Source organism: Acipenser ruthenus, chromosome 6 (genome assembly GCF_902713425.1).
Source record: "Acipenser ruthenus chromosome 6, fAciRut3.2 maternal haplotype, whole genome shotgun sequence".
Taxonomy (NCBI): domain Eukaryota; kingdom Metazoa; phylum Chordata; class Actinopteri; order Acipenseriformes; family Acipenseridae; genus Acipenser; species Acipenser ruthenus.
The window spans coordinates 71,251,655-71,271,336 of NC_081194.1; the positions used below are offsets into that span (position 1 = coordinate 71,251,655).

General features: G+C 36.8%; 1 protein-coding gene and 1 long non-coding RNA gene across 2 annotated transcripts; both read left to right on the top strand.

Moving 5' to 3' along the window:
• Positions 1-2,526: 2,526 nt before the first annotated feature.
• LOC131737336 (uncharacterized) lies at positions 2,527-5,561 on the top strand. Its single transcript, XR_009328956.1, has 3 exons — positions 2,527-2,870; positions 3,831-3,936; positions 5,351-5,561. It is a non-coding gene; the product is annotated as an uncharacterized LOC131737336 (long non-coding RNA).
• Positions 5,562-8,615: 3,054 nt separating this feature from the next.
• Positions 8,616-17,631, top strand: LOC131737337 (intraflagellar transport protein 172 homolog). Its single transcript, XM_059025772.1, has 4 exons — positions 8,616-8,770; positions 13,267-13,344; positions 15,705-15,858; positions 17,144-17,631. Exons 1-4 carry the CDS (start codon positions 8,663-8,665, stop codon positions 17,185-17,187), a joined length of 384 nt encoding a protein of 127 aa, XP_058881755.1. The 5' UTR covers positions 8,616-8,662; the 3' UTR covers positions 17,188-17,631.
• Positions 17,632-19,682: the final 2,051 nt, after the last annotated feature.

Genomic DNA, 19,682 nt, shown 5'->3' on the forward strand with positions numbered 1-19,682 from the left:
TGTAAAGTCAGCTGTTTGTGTGGTATTGGTTCTTCAATGTTCAGATTTATATTTTGTAATGAAAAGACTAACTAGGACTTAATGACGTTGGAGTTCCTTTATTTGGTTCTGGTATTTGTAGAACCCTGACTGATCAGTTTTTAGATTCTAGATAATTAAATGTTCCTATTTTAAGGATTTAGAGCAACTGATTTATTTGTATTTCAATTTGTATCCTTTTTTATGCAGTGTTCAGTTGAATGAGAGAAAACAGAGGAGTGGAAGACAATAAAAAGCTGTCTTATCTTATTGATATCAAGAGTATTGCAATTGGTAAGTTAATTGGTGTGAGGTAATACAAGAAAACAAGTCATGTCAAGAAATTGTGTTTAGAAAAAAAATACAACTAATATAACTGGCATGAATTGCAAAAAGTAATAATCTGACCTGTTCAAAATGTAGAAGCTAACAAAGAGAATGCAAAAGTGATTTCTTTCTTTCAGTTGAAATCCTCTCATTCTAACTTTGCAGGAGACAGCATAAATTGACATTATTATTTACTTGGATAATTCTGGCACAGCAAACATGTCAATGGAAAGCCATATTCTCTGCAGAAAACATATAGACATAATAAATACTCATCGCAGTAACTGCAGCCTGTCGTCTGCTGCTTCTTTGTGACCTGATGTTGATGGAGACAAGCATGGTGACAAGAAGTCACCGGACATTTGATTCCCATAGAAGATAGAGTGAAAAATCAAGAGGTCATTTAAAAAACATTTTTATTAACAGGACGTTAAGATTTTTTTTTTTAATTGTAAACTGACCCATTTTAAGATTAAACAGTGTTCTTTTTTGACCTTTAACAATTAAAAGGGAGTGACTTTCTGATGTAAACAAGTTGCATTTGAGATCCAAACGAACAAGAACATTAAAAGAAAATACATGTTGTACAGCATTTATTTAAGAAAAAATAGATTTCACTTGAAACTAAATATATATTTTACCTCAACTTTATTTGACTGAATACTTGCATCAAGTTTCACAGACTTGCATCAAGTTTCCTATTTTCCTGACTTTTATCTAATTTTGCTGTTTTGTTCACTCTCAAGTATTGGCATCTCTGGGTTTGTGAAAGGAGCAGTTAAAGTTCACTTATGTGGTATGCATGCTAATTTCAGGTGTAAACTGAATCTTAAATTAATTTAATTTGAGTTCCTGAGCAAAAATTCCAAAATTCCTGCCAGTTTTCAGCTTTTTTTTTTAACTTCTCATCACTTTCATCTCCACTGTCTAAAGGAGCTCTCTGGGTGGAAACAGCCTGCCCATCTACACCTCGGTGTAGTGCTGGGCAGTGTCACCACAGGAGGTTTGTAAACGCTACAGAAAAACACAAAAAGACACTTCTGCACATTATCCACCCCTCTGAGACACATACCATGAAAAACTACTGAAATCCAAGACATCATTGTATTTATTTTTATTCCTCTCGTCTGTTCTGCTGAAACAGGTCTGCACTGTCAGTGACATCTCAACTCTGCCCCCTGGTGTATCTTTTCAATGGCAATGTCCACAATATCATAAATACAGATGTACTTTCTTTTGCATTTTTCAATAAAATTAATTTACTCATCTTAACTTAGTGTGTGGTTCAAAATTATAAATGGGACTACTTTATTGGCGTAAGGGTATTTAATAATAAAATAATAATAATAATAATTTTTTGCCCCAAGCCCAAAATATATATATAATTAGGGGTGGGCACCAATATCGATATTTTGATATGATATTGCTAATAATTTCTGTATCATGGGATTTAAAAAAAATTCACGTACACTCGCAGAGAAGTACTTTTTATTGCTAATACTGCTAAAAATGCAAATGCAGTATAATTAGTGTTCCGCGTTTAAGGTTTTTATCTTTAAAAAAAATTCTGTGAATTTTTCGGAGTTTATTTTACATATATTACAATAGGGATAAAATCGGTAAAAAAAATGTTTTAAATTGAAAAATAAGTAAAAATCGGGGTGGGGGGGATCTCAGTATACACCCTTTACATGTGGAATATGATGCACAGCATGGTTTCTGATTAATAATGATGGCATCTATGAAGCAGAATCTCTAAGCCACATTTTCCCGAGTTAGCTGGTACCCTGCAAACGTTTGAGCAATCGCTGTGCTGGCGGAAATAGTATCTACATTGTATGAATGTTACATTGGCACAAAACAGGCCAGGTTTATTCGCCTTGAAATCATAAAAAGCATAATCAAAAACACAGCCTCCATGTTGTCAAACAAAACCTCACGATCCGCATGTAATGATGGCCCGAGTTCAAGGGTTTGTTTAAACAGGAAGTGCACTCACTTCAGTAATTTATAGGGGTGGGCAACGATATGAAAATTGTATATCGATATTGTGTACGTATTTCGATAATATAGAAGTCTTCCAAAACACAGAAAAATACAACACAATTGCAATATGAAACATATTGTAGCGTGCAAAGGGGAAGGTAGCATTAGGGCTTGTAGGTGACGTACAGTGGCACTGTGCTATAGTGCGAGAGGTCCCGGGTTTGCGCCCGCCCTCCGCCTGTGTGGATTACCTCGCCCTGTGTGATGTGCCTGTCTGTGGGAACCAGGATCTCTACAATATATACATATTTAGATGTTAACAGATATTTACATATGAAAAGCACGTGGTGCTTTACTTTTTTAGAGGATGCTGAAAGTACTGTACGTAATCGAACGAGAGCTCGTCAAGCACAGTTATGCTCTTTTCTGCAAAACCAGTGGAGACGCCGTTTTGCTTTTTCTGCACTGCTAAATGCAGTGGCGACGATCTGCAGTAGCATGATCGAAACATTTAGGCGAAAACACACGGAGATGAGACGGTTGGTATCGGTGGAAAAAAAATGTTGCGGTCGCACTGTGGCGTTTGGGGATACGAGTTGTCCCAAATACTTTTATTTAAGTTGCAAAACCAAAAATATTTTTTTACCACAAAATATTATACAAGTACTTTGATTTAAAAAAAAAACAACGTAAATTATATGTATATGCACTATTTACCATTGGTATGAATTTACTATTCATCAATATTAACAAATCAACTTGGCTCATCAGGCACCTATATATATATATATATATATATATATATATATATATATATATATATATATATATATATATATAATATCTCGATAGATAGATAGATAGATAGATAGATAGGTAGATATTTAGGCATGTTTATCACACAGAAATGTCTGATAAACAATGACATAATTAGTTGCGCAGAAATCCACTGACCACCAACTGCGGTTGTGTTAGTGTGGTTGTAATTCGCACACACAGTTAGTGCGAATTAACTGTTTATTTGATTTTTGATTTCTTCTTGTCTTCCCGTCTGCACTTGAGAGAGTTAACGTTTGAGGGTTCCAGTAATGGTTGTTAGTGGCTGCTATTATAAATCAGTGCAGCTAAAGCCTTTGCAGACAAACAGAATGTGAAGCTTGCATGAAAAGCAACTTGTCATTTTCATATGTGAATTAAACAGGTTATTATTATTATTATTATTATTATTATTATTATTATTATTATTATTATTATTATTATTATTATTACAAGGGTAAAATGATGAACTTTTCTTAAACTGACAATAGCCTGCTTGACTGTTGCAAAATATATTTCTTGGTTCTCTTAATGTGATTTGTTCAAACCATTACGTTTATCTGAGATTTGTAAAAAAAAAAAAGAACAAAAAACATAAATGTGGACACATTTTTGCCCCCTTTTTTGCTGTCCTTCAACCTGTGATGGTTCTGTTTAAATTATAAATAATATATTATTTTCAGGCTGCTGAGCTGTAAATTAACCTGGACCTCATTAAGAAGCTATAGATGCCTTTATAGAAGAAGAATGGAACAAAGCCAAGCAAGTGGCCAAGGAACTTGAACCAAGGTGAACCCATCTCTATTCATTTCTAGAAAATCGTGCAACCTTGAATCTCTTTAAGAAAAAAAACAAAAAAAAAACAACCTGCAAGCTGTCCATGTATTCTAAAAATGCTTGTTAGTGTACAGTATGTAATTATATATTTATTTTTACTTCTATTGGCAATATATATGAATACAAAACTTTAAAAAAATATATATTATAATGTATTTGCAGACTGACTACTTTCCCTTGCATGTTTGCTGGCCTTGTGCCTTAAATTACAGAGGATCTTCAGTCTCTCATAACAAATAATTTCCTCCAGACATCAAGGCATCAACAACCATTCACACACATTATGCCAGTATTTTATTTCTCCCTAGAAATGTATATGGAATCAATAAAATACAACCAAGGAGACAATGCAGAGAAAACTAACGAGTAACTTAAGTAAAAAAAAAAAAACTTGCAGATGAAGATATATAAAAATCTATTTTAATTAAAAATAAATAATATTGTATGATTATTTGTCATAATATTATATGATGAAAGTTATCCTCTTTGTTAAATAGTTGAATGTAGCGTGACTGTGTAAAATAATATAGTATTATGCTGCAATATAATGATACAACAGACACAGATTTGCAGTACAGCGTCCGTTTTTGTACCCTTCAGAATTACAGATCTCAGTTTACAGGTATTTATACTGTGAATGTTGTGTACAAACATACATACATGAAAATATTTAACACAGGTGCATACAGATATGTTGCATATTGATTTTGAGAGGTTTTACATACCTTGAAATATCCCAAATCATCAGAAAAGTGAATGAAAGTGAGATATGAAAATGAATGTGTCCTTTCTACTTGTAGCATTAAAATTATTTCACACTCATGCCTCTGGTGTTTTTCTGGAAATGTTGCTGCTAGGAATAGCTATGGTCAAAAGTTGTATTATTTCATATCCTCTGCACAGACCTCAGAACCGAACCAGCAATTCGTCCTCTCTTGGCAGCCAGCAGTCAGGCAACCTCCATTGAAGTATAACATGTATTTACAATAATGTTCATTGCTGTGTTCCATGTTGTACAGTTTCTGCACTGCAGCCGATATAAGCTCCCACGGTGGGATGTTTACTATAATGGAATTAACAAATGCTTATTTTGTTATTCTCAAGAAATCACAGAAACACATGCCTCCCACTTTCCATGGATTGGAAGTGCTAATCAAACCGCGCAAGCGTCCAACATTTGCTCTGTTCAGAATCTCATGGGTGTTAGGGCACAATGCAAACACCCATTTTTACCCATTCAATCGCTCTTGAGTTTTGTTCATATATATATATTTTTATTTTAAAACAGTATGCTATTCGGGGAGATGAGAACAAGAACATCGAAAACTAGTATTGATAAGCCGCTTTTTTTTTGTTTTTTTTGCAGGAATGAAGATTTATGTGGATCAGCGCTACAAAGAAAATTTAAAGAACCAAGCCAAAGTTGACTCAGTACGTGACTCATTTTTCGGTTTTGTATCTTACTATGAAAAACAAATCATGCAGTTAAGGTATTCGTGATATTGAAAACAAGAAATTGTATAGCTTTAGGAAAAAAAATGTAACGGGTTGATGAAATATTAAATAAGAATTCTGTCCATTTGTCTTTCTGGGCTGGAAAAGTTCTACTAATATTTTCCTTATTCTGAAGATCTGCCGGTTTGTAAACTTTCTTATGTTCTTCAAAGTAAATGTGAATATGCTGTGCCTGCTTAGTTTAGCAACTGTTTTAATATTTTTTTTTTCTGTACACTGCATGGAATGGATTTTCTTCTATAAACCTAACTCATATAAATGAACAAAATCTGTTCACGAATTACACATTTCAAGGGCAGATTGCAAAATATCAACCTCATTTGTTTTTATATTGTTCTTATTCTAATCAATTACTGCATATCTACATATGCCAGGTAACTATATATATATATATATATGTTGGCCTGCGTGGTTCAGGGGGCGTGGAGCGGGGGTTCATAATCTTCTAATCTTCTAATTTTCTAATTCCCTGTCAATTAGTATCTATTTTCTATTTAAGCCCTGATCACCGGCACCCTTTCTGTCTAGTGTTTCGTTTTCCTCCTCCTCCCCTCCTCCACCTTCATACATGCCTTTGCATCGGTCGTCTCTAGGGGGCAAGTGAGTCTCACTTCCCCGACCTCAGGGTTAGGCATCCGCCTCCCTTATCTTCAGGGGGGTTCTCACCATGTGAGTCAGAGCGGACCCCCGGCCATACCCTGTCCTGTCGCAGCTCCTGCGCTTATCTTGCCTCACTCTGTTCAATTCTGCCTTTCTTTCGGGACATGGCCCTCGTGCTCGAGTCCCATATTAACCTCTATGCTCTGTCCTTATTTCAGGTCCCAGGCAGCGTGACGTGTCGGTCAATCAGGGGTTTAACGAGCGCCCCTTACAGAAGTCTCAGGCGCTGGGTACCCCTCTCTCTCATCTCCTTTCTTGTCCCCGTCATCTGGGACCGACTTCCTCTCGAGGGGCGGCTCTCCGAGTCATAACCCTGGTATGTGTTTTCGGTGTGCTGGGTCCTCAGCCCCTGGGATGTGTCGGCATCGCCGCCCTCAGTCAGCGACCATCTTTCTATCCTACTAACTGCTCCTCCTGCCTCTTCTGCCTTTTCCTTCACCCCAACTCACGCCCCGTGAAATAAATATATATATATATATATATCTTTGAGCTAAAAATATATATATATATATATACTGTATATACAAGTACCCGTCTAAAGTTTGAGTACACTTGCTGGAAACTAGTTTTTTTTCATAATTGACAATGTTTTATGTCGTATACGTTTCTGTAAATACTTGAAAATGAAAACACATGTTACAATATACAAAACAAAACATAAGGAGTATCAAAGCAATGTTCAAGAAAATTGAAAATTGTCTCTAAATCTTGGATTCCTCAAAATACCACCCTTTGCCTTAATAACAGCCTCACAAACACAAGGCATTCTGTTAACAAGTTTTAGTAGGAAATCACCCGACATGTCTTCACAGCTCTTCTGCAGCAATTCCCAGAGATGTAGGGCACTTGTGGGTAGCTTTGCTTTGACTCTTCTGTCCAGTTCGTCCCATACAAGTTCTATGGGATTGAGGTCTGGAGACTGGGCAGGCCAGGTCATTAGACTGAGTTGTCCTTCACTTTCCTTCTTCGCCAGACAGTTCTTGCACAACTTTGAGGTGTGTTTCGGGTCATTATCTTGATGAAGAATGAAGGACTGCCCAACTAGCTGTAATCCTGATGGAATGGCATGCCTCTGAAGTATGCTATGATAGCCATGCTGGTTGAGCTTGCCATGGACTTGGTAAAGATCACCAACTCTGTCACCAGCAAAGCAACCCCAGACCTCGACACTGCCTCCTCCATGCTTGACAGTAGGAACCACACATGCAGAACTGATGCGCTCACCCTCTCTGCATCTTACAAATACTCGGCGGTTGGACCCAAATATTTCAAATTTTGACTCATCGGTCCATAAGACCGACTTCCACTCCTCAAACGTCCAGTTTCTGTGTTTTTTGGCCCAGGCAAGTCTCTTTCTCTTATTCTGCACTCTTAACAATGGTTTCTTTGCAGCAATTCTTCCAGTTAGGCCAGCTTCACACAATCTCTGAACAGTTGATGCTGAAACATCTGTACTTCTAGTAGCATTTAGCTGAGCTTGTATTTCAGGGGCAGTTAATTGCCGGTTTCGCAGACTTGTGACTCGAATGAACTTGTTCTCTGATTCTGAGGTCACCCTTGGCCTGCCTGACCTTGTTCGGTCCTCATGAGTGCCAGTTTCTTCAAATCGTTTGATGGTCTTGGCCACAGCAGTTACAGACACTTGCAAAGTTCTTGCGATTTGTCTTAAAGATTGACCTTCATTTCTTAAAGTAATTACAATTTTTTATTTGCTTAACTGAGCGTGTTTTGCCATTTTCTGCTCCCTTACATTCAGGAATGACAAACTTGTGCCTATGCTACCTATAGTTATAGTAATCATGGACCCTCACCTGTTAACAATAATTGGTGACAAAAGGTTAATTAGGTAACATGCTAGTTAACTCGGAGAACATCTAACAAAGACACTTTTATACTTAGGCCAGTGTTCTAACACGGTGTTATACACATTTCAGACTTTTAACTGACTTGGGCTTCAGACTGAAATCCCTTTGCTTTGGGTGACCATTTCATTGAAATTGACAAGATTTACATTTTCATTTAAAAATAAAATTTTTGAATGCAATTCACTTATGATTATCAGCTTATATAAGTACACGTATCATATAATGAAATATTAACTGTTTATAGACAAGTTTATACAGTTAAAAGCATAGATAATCATGAAAAACCTGGTTTCAAGCAGGTGTACTCAAACTTTTGACTGGTACTATATATATATATATATATATATATATATATATATATATATATATATATATATATATATATATATATATATATATATATATATTTTAATGCAGTTTTGGACAAAAGAAGAAAAACTGATGTGAAATACCTGCCTCTTTTCTTCAACTAATTCATAATAGTTTGAGAATCATGGGTGTCTTTTAAAATAGTACATTAGTTCTAAGTACCATAGTGCGTGCTTGTGTTGCAGTTTTAAATTAATGATTCCTCTAAATTAACCTTGTACACTTTGTCATGTTCCTACTTATGTGCTGAATGTGTCAGGGTTAAAAGGATGATTTATTATTCTACTCTCTCTTTGTTTGTTTTGTTCCCTTTCTCACTTGACATGTACACTGAAAGAGGTCAATGGGAGAAATGCATTGAAACCGTATCAAAACAGGTAGGTCTTGTATGTACCTGAATGGCAATCCACAACCATAATCCTGCACACAGGGAATCTCTGTTTTTAATGTACTGAACATGTATTTCCAAGTGTGGTATAGAAAAATTGCCAACACGTATGATTAAGAATTATGGTAGGATGGTGTTGTGATGTACAGGTGAGTAGTGCTGTGTGTGTACGAGTAATCAACTGAAGAAGTAGGCGAGAAAGAATAAAATAATACATTTATATTGATTAGTTTACAAATAGTAATAAAAACTATTAAGTCCTTGTGTATTTAATAGATACAAATTTTACTAGAGAATATTGGATTTCATTTCAATAGTGACGTTAAGGTTGCTAAACAGTTGCTAAAAATGTGATTGCCGTCTAATGCTTGGATGTAGTGGAAAGAGGGCGGTGGTGGTGTTAGTGGAGAGGGATGAAGCCTCTCTCTGTGCTCTGGGTCATTTCATATCCATGTGGACGCAGGAGAGTTTGGAATTTGGTTGGTTCACTGCCATTGCCAGTAAGGATATGGCGCCTTGTATTTCTTTCTTTATGATATGCTTTATAATATATAGTAACACATAAATATAAACTGGTGGTCAAAATTATCGTGTCACCAGCCTTGAAATAGAATTACTGATGGTGAGACATTTATTATCCTACTCAGACCCCTTTAGTTACTAAATATATTGGTATCTCCAAATAGCTGGTCATCTTCTGTTTTAAAATATGCATAATCAAGCCATATCACCAGTTCAGTGGGATCCCAAAATGTTACCCATTGTTAGGAATGTACTGTAGAACAGCTATGGGTGGGACTCTGATCACCTGGCTTTTCCCACTCAGGCCGCACGGGTATAAAATCTGGAACCAGGTACCCGCTGTGAAAAAAATCACAAATATTAATATTTTACGTGCATGATACATATTTAAATACTATATAGTACACATACATTTAGTCCCTTTGGATATGTAGACTTATGTAGCCTTTTTAAGTACTAGAAGCATTGAAATAATAATAATAATAAACATCTCAGTTCGAATAGTTGTTAATGTTAAAAATGCGCGTCATGCTGCGGGAGTCTATGCGACATGTAGTCATATTCCGCTGTTATTGTTTTAAAATATGGCATCCAAGCAAAGAAGCTTATTTTTGTACTTTAGGCTACGTTAAAGTAGGTATGTTTGTAATTTATTCATTCGTTGATATATACGTTTCATTTAAAGCATGGTTAATATTGATGTTCGTATATTATTTTTCTTTTTCACATCAGTTTGGTTTATACTGTAGTGTGTTAATCTACATGATTAACAGAATGATGTGCTTGCCTTTTTTCTGTCCCATGAGATTCTGGCTCTCTAAAGCAGCAGAACGCATTTTTGTCCCAGATGACTTTCCAATTATTAGATATCCTTGACATTTTAATCAGAGGTACTAATTTTTGATTTAAAGGAGAATAAACACCTCTCAAATTGGGCACATCTGTAAATATATTTGACTTTCTCCAGAACTACAAGGTCCTTCACAGATATTTTGCCCTCTATGCAACACACCTGATCAAAGAGGTTATGAACCTGTATGTGCAGCATGGAGCTCCAGCCAACTCACAGGTACCGTCCTCCTAATGAGCTTTAATTACCCATAGCTAACAAAATAATTCCAGTACATCTAATCTAAAATACCACCATCTTCTCCTTTTATGAAAGATACGCACATTTTAATTGTATTTTTTTATAGCATAAACTAGTGACCTTCTTTTGCACTCTTTTTCCATGCTGCAATTTCCATTGACCAGCCAACCCACATGCTACAGTTAAGAATGTGTTGGTGTCTAAGAATGTGGATGTGAATGTTCTTTTTCTACATTCTCAGGCATTTTTACAACAGGCTTCCCTGAGTAATCTAGACTCCAGACTGTTGCTGATAAAAACACTGAAATCTCAGTGTAGCTCAATCAATAAAGTCTTTACTTGCAGTTTCTAACATCGTTGCTTAGAATCACACTGTTAGAAAGTATTTTAATACATAAGCGCTGCTTTTCTAATAATTATTATTATTTATTTCTTAGCAGGCACCCTTATCCAGGGCAACTTACAATTGTTACAAGATATCATATTATTTTTACATACAATTACCCATTTATACAGTTGGGTTTTTACTGGAGCAATCTAGGTAAAGTACCTTGCTCAAGAGTACAACAGCAGTGTCCCTTGCCTGGATTTGAACCCACGACCCTCCGGTCAAGAGTCCAGAGCCCTAACCACTACTCCACACTGCTGCCCGTAATTATAGTCGTGATAGCCTTTCTTTAAAAATTACGTTGGTTTTGAGTTAAGAATCCTAAATGTTTTGAACATTTCTTAAAATATTTGTCTTCTCGTGAGCAAGAACATCTCGTTTTAAATCTCGCAAGGTGTTACAATCCTGCAATAGAAATGTAGGAATTTGCTGTCACTCAGTAGTTGGAGTGGGTTTAAAGTATTCTGAACGTTTATTGGCTGTACACCGATTTCATTTTTGTTGTATCAGGGGAGTTTTATCGTTTTTATATCCTTTAAAACCGAAAATCAGAAGCCGTAATTACATTATAGGATGCAATTATGTTTGTGTGACGAGGAAGATGAAGCGGTATTGAGATAAATGTTTGTTTTGTGTAAATTTTTCAGTGTGAGAATATGATGAAGTCTTTGTTTATTAATTCAGTATTATGGTTTGTGATGATTTCACTGGAGGTTGCAGCCAAGCTTGCACTGAAAAAAAAAAAAAAGTATTGCCTCCCCCTGATAGTAAGAAGAGGTTCACTTGAGCCAACTGAAAATGTAGAACTTTAAAAGCATCGCCAACAGTAACCTTTCTCTTCACCATATGATGAGTGGAACTATCTATTAATATTGATTTTTGTTTTTCCACAAGAATGCTGAGCAATGTTGTATTAGCCCAACAGAGGGCTGGTTTCCACATATTATACTTGTTACCAATGTAAAGTATTGTAAGTATACATTGTTTTAGTTAATTAGCAGGTAAATGGATACATAATTTTTGTTCAGCATCACCTACCGTGGTTCAAAATTCATATTCATAATGCAGTTTTTGTATATGCCAAAAATGTATATGCCATATCTGAAGAAAATCTCAACTGTAACAGTAATGGATACATTCATACTAAAGCAGGCAAGTCTTCACAGGCAAAGAATGAATCTATTGAACTACTTTTACATGAACATGGATACTGCTTATATTAATTTGCAACAAATACAGTATTGGTGCTAAGGACCTCAAACTACTCCAATTGATAATTGCAGGTCACTTATAGAAAATGGCAGATGGCTGGCCATTGGTAATATGGTGTATTATCCTTTCAGTTATGGCTGTTACGAATAGCTATTGTTACTAAATCCTGACACGTGTCTCACTGTGTGTCTGGTGAGGCATAAGTCTGCTCATAGCTTTTTCTTATTTTATACAGATTTGTCTTTTTATTCGTGTCCATGTTAATAAACTCAACATTAGAGATAAATAAGTGTGTGTGTGTTTGCAGATTTTACCGCAGGTTTAACCACTTTTCATTGTTTTGTTACAATTAAAAATAGAAAAATAACTTGCTTTGGAAAAATTTCTTGTCTTGCTTTAAAAAAATACTGTAGTAATCCAAGACCACGGGCATGTGAAACGCGCAAGCATAGCGATAAATCATTTAAACTTTTTAAAACAAGTCATTTAGTTGTTTCGTTAGCATGAATGTTGTGTACACCATACATAAATTACATTACCACCAAACAAATGTACACAATCAAAGCAATCCAGCTAGACCTATTTCATATTGAAATCCATTAGTATAGTATAGTATCTTTCTCTATTAGTAAATGGTAAATACAATTACATTCAAATTCAGGCTACTGATACAGCTAATGGGTTACATTTTCATCCACAGCCTTTACAATTACAACAGCAGAAGCCACTTTTTATAGCAGCTATTTATATTTCATCAGCATCTCCAGGCACTTCTCAATGAAGAACCAGAGTACATTGATTAACAATTAAAGCCTGGTCAAATAACAAGTTTTCAGCATTCTTTAAAACTGTTTGAGCAAGCTTGTCTGATGGACTTGATGGACATAATGCACAGCACTTTATCCTCAGTAGTCCCTGTGGATATTGTAATTCCAGCAGTTGCTTGCAGATCAGGTGATTTTTTTTTGACAGTAAAATGTCCTCTGTTCTTTATGGTTAGGATTTGTATTGCAGCTACCTAAAGAGTCTGTCAAAACCTGCTTAAATTCCAGTTGCACTCCTTATTTCATGTAACAAGAGCATGTTTGGGTAAAAAAAAATGTGAAATTTAATTATAGGAAATTGTAGAAAACATGTAATAGATAATACAGTATTAACATTTAATTATGGATTTCTTTATGAATTAAGCAGAACATAAAAGGTGCTTGAAGAGATTTAGATGTGTGTGTGTTTTCAGTCTAAGTAATTGTTTGTTGCCTGTGTTTATTTCTAGGGGATTCTTGATCATTCAGATTTCCACAACGTTGATGTTCCATTTGAAGTGCCTCTTCCTGCAAAGCAACATGCGACTGTGAGTGTTTGTGACAGGACAGCGTCACTGGCAATGCTGTTTCGACCAGGAAGGGAGACTCAGACACAGAAGTTGCAGTTTCAAGCTCTAATGCACATGTTTAATAATAAATACAAATAACAAACTCTAAACCGAACAAAACATATTAACAAAATAAAATGGCACAAGGGCCAAAACAAAAGGTCTACACAAAACGTAAACAAACAGACAGGGCAGCACGGAACACAAAGAAACATCCCCTCTCCAACACCAACATTAACTCTAACCATTACCTCCTTACTAACACCCATGATCACCCTATTAATACACCTGTGGCTGGAGCCCTAATGAATCATTTATTCAATTCACCAGCTCCAGCCACATTCCCACATGTTTTGACAGGGAGAAATTTAACCCCCTCCCTGCCAACCCATTATTCCCCCACACCAACACATACACACGTGCACTGGCATGCGGTCACTGAACCTGTATATTTTGACATTTGTTTCCACTCAGCGTGGAAATAGGAAAGGAGCAATTTCAGTGCAAAGTTAAAGCGGTTAGCAAACGTCAAATAAAGGTGAATACTGACACAGGACTATAAAAAAAGTGGCAAAATTAAGTTCTAAGCAACTAGCAGAGCAGTATCCCAAACAATTTCATGAACGCGGAGGGAGCAGCTTTAAGGAGAAACAAACAGAAAGTATGCCTCTGCATACACTTGATAATGCAAAACCTAAATAGAGGGCGGTTTACAGTTCTGGAGAAGCATGAACCCCGGTTTGAAGCTCTCGCAGTCATTCCACTGAGGTGCTTAACCTGTCAACAGTGTAAATGCAGAACCACAACATTTATTTAAAATATATATATATATATTTTGTTTGCATCGGACAAGTTATATACATGTTAAAATTAAAAGGTAAGCATATTCCTGTTACAGCAGTAGAAGCATGTGTTAAAAGAAAACACTTTAAATACATTGGTATCCCACTCTCGGCGGATCGTTTTTGATGAAACTAGCTGCTCGTGCTCCAGGTTGAAATTTGCAGTCAATTGATCAGCAGTTGCTCGCCTGTTTTGAATTAATGCACGGATATCAAGATCCTGGAGTATGAGCTTCTGCCCACTGTTGCCCTTTGCTGATGATGTATTTCCCTCAGAGTTCCATGCCGACATCACCTTAGACACCATTGCTTGTGAAACATCAGCAAGTTGAGCTGTCTTGGTCACTGAAGCTCCTGCCAAACGCGCCCCAACAATCACCCCTCTTTCAAAGAGGTCTCCTCTTGCAGCCATGCTAGCCATAATTATAGGCAACCAGGCCTGTCCAGCATTTTTATACATGACCCAAAGCATGCTGGGATGTTATTTGCTTAATTAACGCATGAGCCACGTCTGTGTGGAAGCCCTTGCTTTCAATATACTTGGTGTCCCTCATTTACACAGGTGTTTCCATTTTTTTGTCCACTACCTGTATGTTTACTTTGTACAAATACTAAAGTATTACAGTATATACATGAATAAATATATTTAAGTTCAAATATTTGTAGTCCTGACCATTCCATGAAATTGTCTATTTTTAGCTGTGACTGTCGTGATTTTTACATATTACCGTGACAAAATCACATCCCTACATATAATTAAGATTGGCTTGAAGGTTGATCACAAGACATGTTTACATTGGATTACAGCCTGTTACCCCATAGAGTGTAATGTACCATTTTCAATTAAATAGTCTTGGCACAAACCATTTGCTCGAATTTAACAACTTTGAGCATTTCTTATAAAAGCTTATTCCATATACTGACACCTGACTGGTAGATCTTTTATGTGCTATTGACTGTAAGAATGAGATTGTTATTCTAAACTATTCTACGTGCTGTGGAGGGCATGCTTCAAGCTACTCACACACACTCTGTTGTATCAGTTTGGAAATTCACTTTACAGGAGAGCACAGAAAGGGTTTCAGTTACAAGATTTGAAGGGAAAAATAGTCATTCGCTGTATAGTATATGAACACTACCAACTCTGCTAGTGGAGCAACATGGCATCCACCAGATAACGTAGAGAGTGTTATCACAAGTTTATCAAGCTTTTTTTTTGTTTGTTTTAATTAGTATTAGTTTTAGTATTATATACAGTCATTGCCTGCTCTGAAACATTTTGTTATATTGGTGCTAAGTGAAAAAAGTGTTAATAGAAACCATAATGGGTCTACTGATGTCTGTCTGCTTTTAAAGGCATGAGTATATGGTATGCACAATATGAGATGCTGGTTTAACTGACGGCTATTGGGCGGGATTTAAATGAGAAATAGTTAATGCATTTCAATATGGCAGGATACATTTCTGTCTTCACCACCGTCATCTTGGTTCTTTCAGGACGACAAGCGAGAGGAAATCAGGGACAGGGTACTGACCGTGTCCATGGATCAGAGAGTGGAACAGGTTCTACCGAAAGATGAACGGGACACTTATGAAGCAGCTCTCATGGCTGTGAATACTGGCATCCGCTGTCTTCCCTGTCTCATTACAGGTACAGTTCACTTATCTGTTGCTATGGTTACTTTATACTGCACTTCGGGGACTAGGGATGAGCTTGTGACCTGTAGCAAACATGTTGGGCATCTCCGTGTCCCCTAAGGAAAATTCAATGTCTCGGTATTAGGACAGACAAAAAGCCTGCCCAACTCAGAAGTGCAAAGACGGGACCACTGGCAGGTGGTGGACAAATGGTGTGTGGTGTACCTTCCTCAGTTAGTAATCTAGCATTGGTATCACCCGAGTGACACCTGAACCAACAGGAGCCATATATTTGCTACTAAGCCATCTGGGGGTGTTTTATCTCAGGATAGAAGCTTTCTTGTAGCTAAAGTTTGTGGTTCTATTCTTCTTGGCATCCAATCCCCCTGTTCTCTGGTTATAGAGGCTAGAGACTAGTGTGAAGTTGAAGGTGCAGCCCTGTGCAGTGATAGAATGTTGAGAAATATGGGGAACAAAATGTGTGTATCTAGTTTAAATTCTAAATGTGCGCGTGATACCCAGTTCTCAGAAACAGAATAGACTTTAAAAGAAGGCAGTAAATAAAGATGATTGTAATAAATTCCTGATGGCAGTGAAGGTAAGTTGGTGCTGACCTGCAGGAAGTGTTTAATTAGCACACAATGGGAGTGCCATTCAATTAACTTTGTACCTGGGGAAAATATCAATTCAAGCATTAAGTGCAGGAAATGTATAAAAATATGTATTTGGGCTCTTACTGCATTATTTTCAGTTCTTAAACATAACAGTGCCTGGGTGGAAGCTTCTCTTTTGCGGTATATTAATGTTAACCCACTGGTTGCATCTCCTTCCTTTTTAAAATTCTAACCCTATAACATGCCATGGAATATCACTTTTGTGGGCTGTGTTTTATATATTGGCTCTGCTTGCTGTATCCCAGTGATGTCCTATTATATTCCTGGAGGGTCGTTGCACTCCAGGTTAAATAGATACAATTATTTAATTAACTCCTTTAGGGTTTGGATCACATGTTACAGTAATTGGTTTAATTAAATTAATTTAGAACAAAGACTTGCTCGGAAAATAGCCAGTTTTTCCAAAACCCTGCTCTAGCTAATGGATGCTTTACTCGGATTAAACTAAATCTCAGCAAATTGCACAACAAAATGGTTTAAAAATAACATTAGTGGGCCCCTGTTAGTCAACTACCTGTTGCATACGTTTGTGCTTAATGGCACTAGAATGGAGAGTTCAGTCGACTGCATTGAACTGCGTTTAAAATTGTGAAATGTAATTGCTTTTTTTATTATTATTTACAGACAACTCACAGTCCAGAGTGCCAGGATGTTCTGAAGTTTATTAGCCATTGGTGTGGAGGGCTCCCTAGTGCTGGCTTTTCATTTCAATAATACAGAGTAGCTGACAAGTCAAGAACACTACAAGTCTCCTCTCTGCTTATCTTCAGCTTCACAACCTTTAACCCTAAATTCTTGATTGTTCTGAACAGAACAAAAAAAAAAGATTGAAATAATTTTATTGTGATGATCACTTAATGTTATTGTAATGACAACCTAGACATTATACCTACCAACAGCCCTTATTGAGTGTGTGAAAAGGGGTTCTGTATGAGGTGCCATTATCCGTACAGAATAATTGTGATTGTACGTGACACCGAGCTGTTATCAAAGAACATCACAAGAAAAGCTTTACTCCCTCACCACCACTTGGTATTTGGAAATCAGATAAGCCATCCCATTAGGCAGTACACAGTATGAAGTTGAAGTCAGGTAGATGCAGGTGGGCTCAATACGTGCCTAGTTTTTCGTGTCATTTGTTTATGCAGTACGCATGTATGTTACCTTTTTTAAAGTATGTATTATATATGCAGAATGCTTTGTATATTTTAAAACAAGTTCACATATTAAATGTAATTTTTATTTGTAATTCGTTTTTTGATGTTTGGGTGAATGGTGTGATTTATTTATTTATGTATTTATTTATTAATGAAGAACTAGGATCTGGTGAAACCAAAAGGAAACTGACAAAGTTACGTATGTAAGTCGAGTAAAACATTCCTTCTGTAAGGGCATTTTGTTTTTGGGCTTATGTTTCCATGGACATCGTGCATGGACCAATCAGTTTCGAGCTTACAAGCGATGTTGGTGATGAAGGCCGAACTGTACAATCATATAAGCGTAGAGCAGAGATATGACATTGCATAACATTTTTTAAAAAACAAACAACCTACGTTTTCTCTGTAAGATCGTCTTTTTCACTCAAAGTGTACGAAATACAGTGAGTATATGTTATAGCATTGTAAAATGTCTTATGCATTGACTTAGAAGATCGATCTGAAACCTAGCATATACAATTAATTCAGAAAACGATATTCGCATTGCGCAATAATTAATATGACTGATTATTTTATTTAAGTCCTTTGTTTTGCTGATTCAGTCTTTATTAAACGAAAAATATCACCATATGAGCAACACGATGTACTGGTCAGATCTTCTTCTGCATAATCAGTTGTTGTAAAACTGTCGTTAAATAATATTATTGACAGTTTAGTCACAAAATGCAGACAAAAAGCACACCCATGTACAAATGCGCAAAAGCACATCACCGTGTAACAAATTTTTTATTTTTTTTTTGGTTCCTGGGTAGTAAGTGTTATTTCCTAATTGCTTATGCCTCAAAAGTATAGAAAATGGCTATTATTCCCCACAAACTTTGCTTTTGTGACCAGGACATTTTGAAATTTACCTATTTTCCAGAACATTCCAGATAGATTCAGTGCTGAGTAAACTTGGAGTAACTTCTAGAACTTTCTAGAACTTTCCAGTGATATAAATAGTAGTATAAATACAGGGGCAAGCCCACCAGTTCAGTTTAGTTCCAGCTGCCTAAGTGGATACATATCTGCATTTTTCTGAGATGGCATCAAGGTCATAGGAGACTTCAAAATGGTGGCATTCCTGATGGGTCTCCAAGGCGGTTTTACCAAGTTTCCCTGCTATCTTTGCCTTTGGGACAGCAGGGACACCAAGGCGCACTACCACAGGCGGGACTGGCCACAACGGACCGAGTTCTCTGTGGGGAGGAACAACGTCAAGTGGGAGCCACTGGTGGACCCCCGGAAGGTGCTGATGCCACCACTGCACATCAAACTGGGCCTTATGAAACCATTTGTCAGAGCTCTAGATAAGGAGTCGGCAGCCTTCAAGTACCTTCAAGACTTCTTCCCTAAGCTGTCTGAGGCAAAGGTCAAAGCCGGTGTCTTCGTCGGACCATAGATAAAGAAGATCCTGGAGTGCAATGAATTCTCCAAGAAGCTCACTAGTAAGGAGAAAGCGGTTTGGAACAGCTTTGTCGCAGTGGTTCGGGGCTTCCTGGGCAATCACAAGGCCGAAAACTATGTGGAGCTGGTTGAGACTCTGGTGAAGAACTACGGCACAATGGGCTGTAGGATGTCCCTCAAAGTCCATATCCTAGATGCTCATCTTGATAAATTCAAGGAGAACATGGGAGCGTACTCGGAGGAGCAAGGCGAGCGCTTCCACCAGGATATACTGGACTTTGAACGCCGCTACCAAGGACAGTATAACGAGAACATGACGGAAGACTACATTTGGGGGCTGATTCGTGAAAGTGATTTACAGTATAATCGTAAATCTCGAAAAAATACTCACTTCTAAATCTTTTGTAGTCATTTTTGTATTACTTTAGTATAAATACACGTTAATTTGGATTCATATGTTGTTTTTTTCTGACTTTATGTGAACGAAAAGACACAAATTCGTCCGTTTTCTCATTGGAAATATGTAAATTTCAAAATATCACTGTCCTGGTCACAAAAGC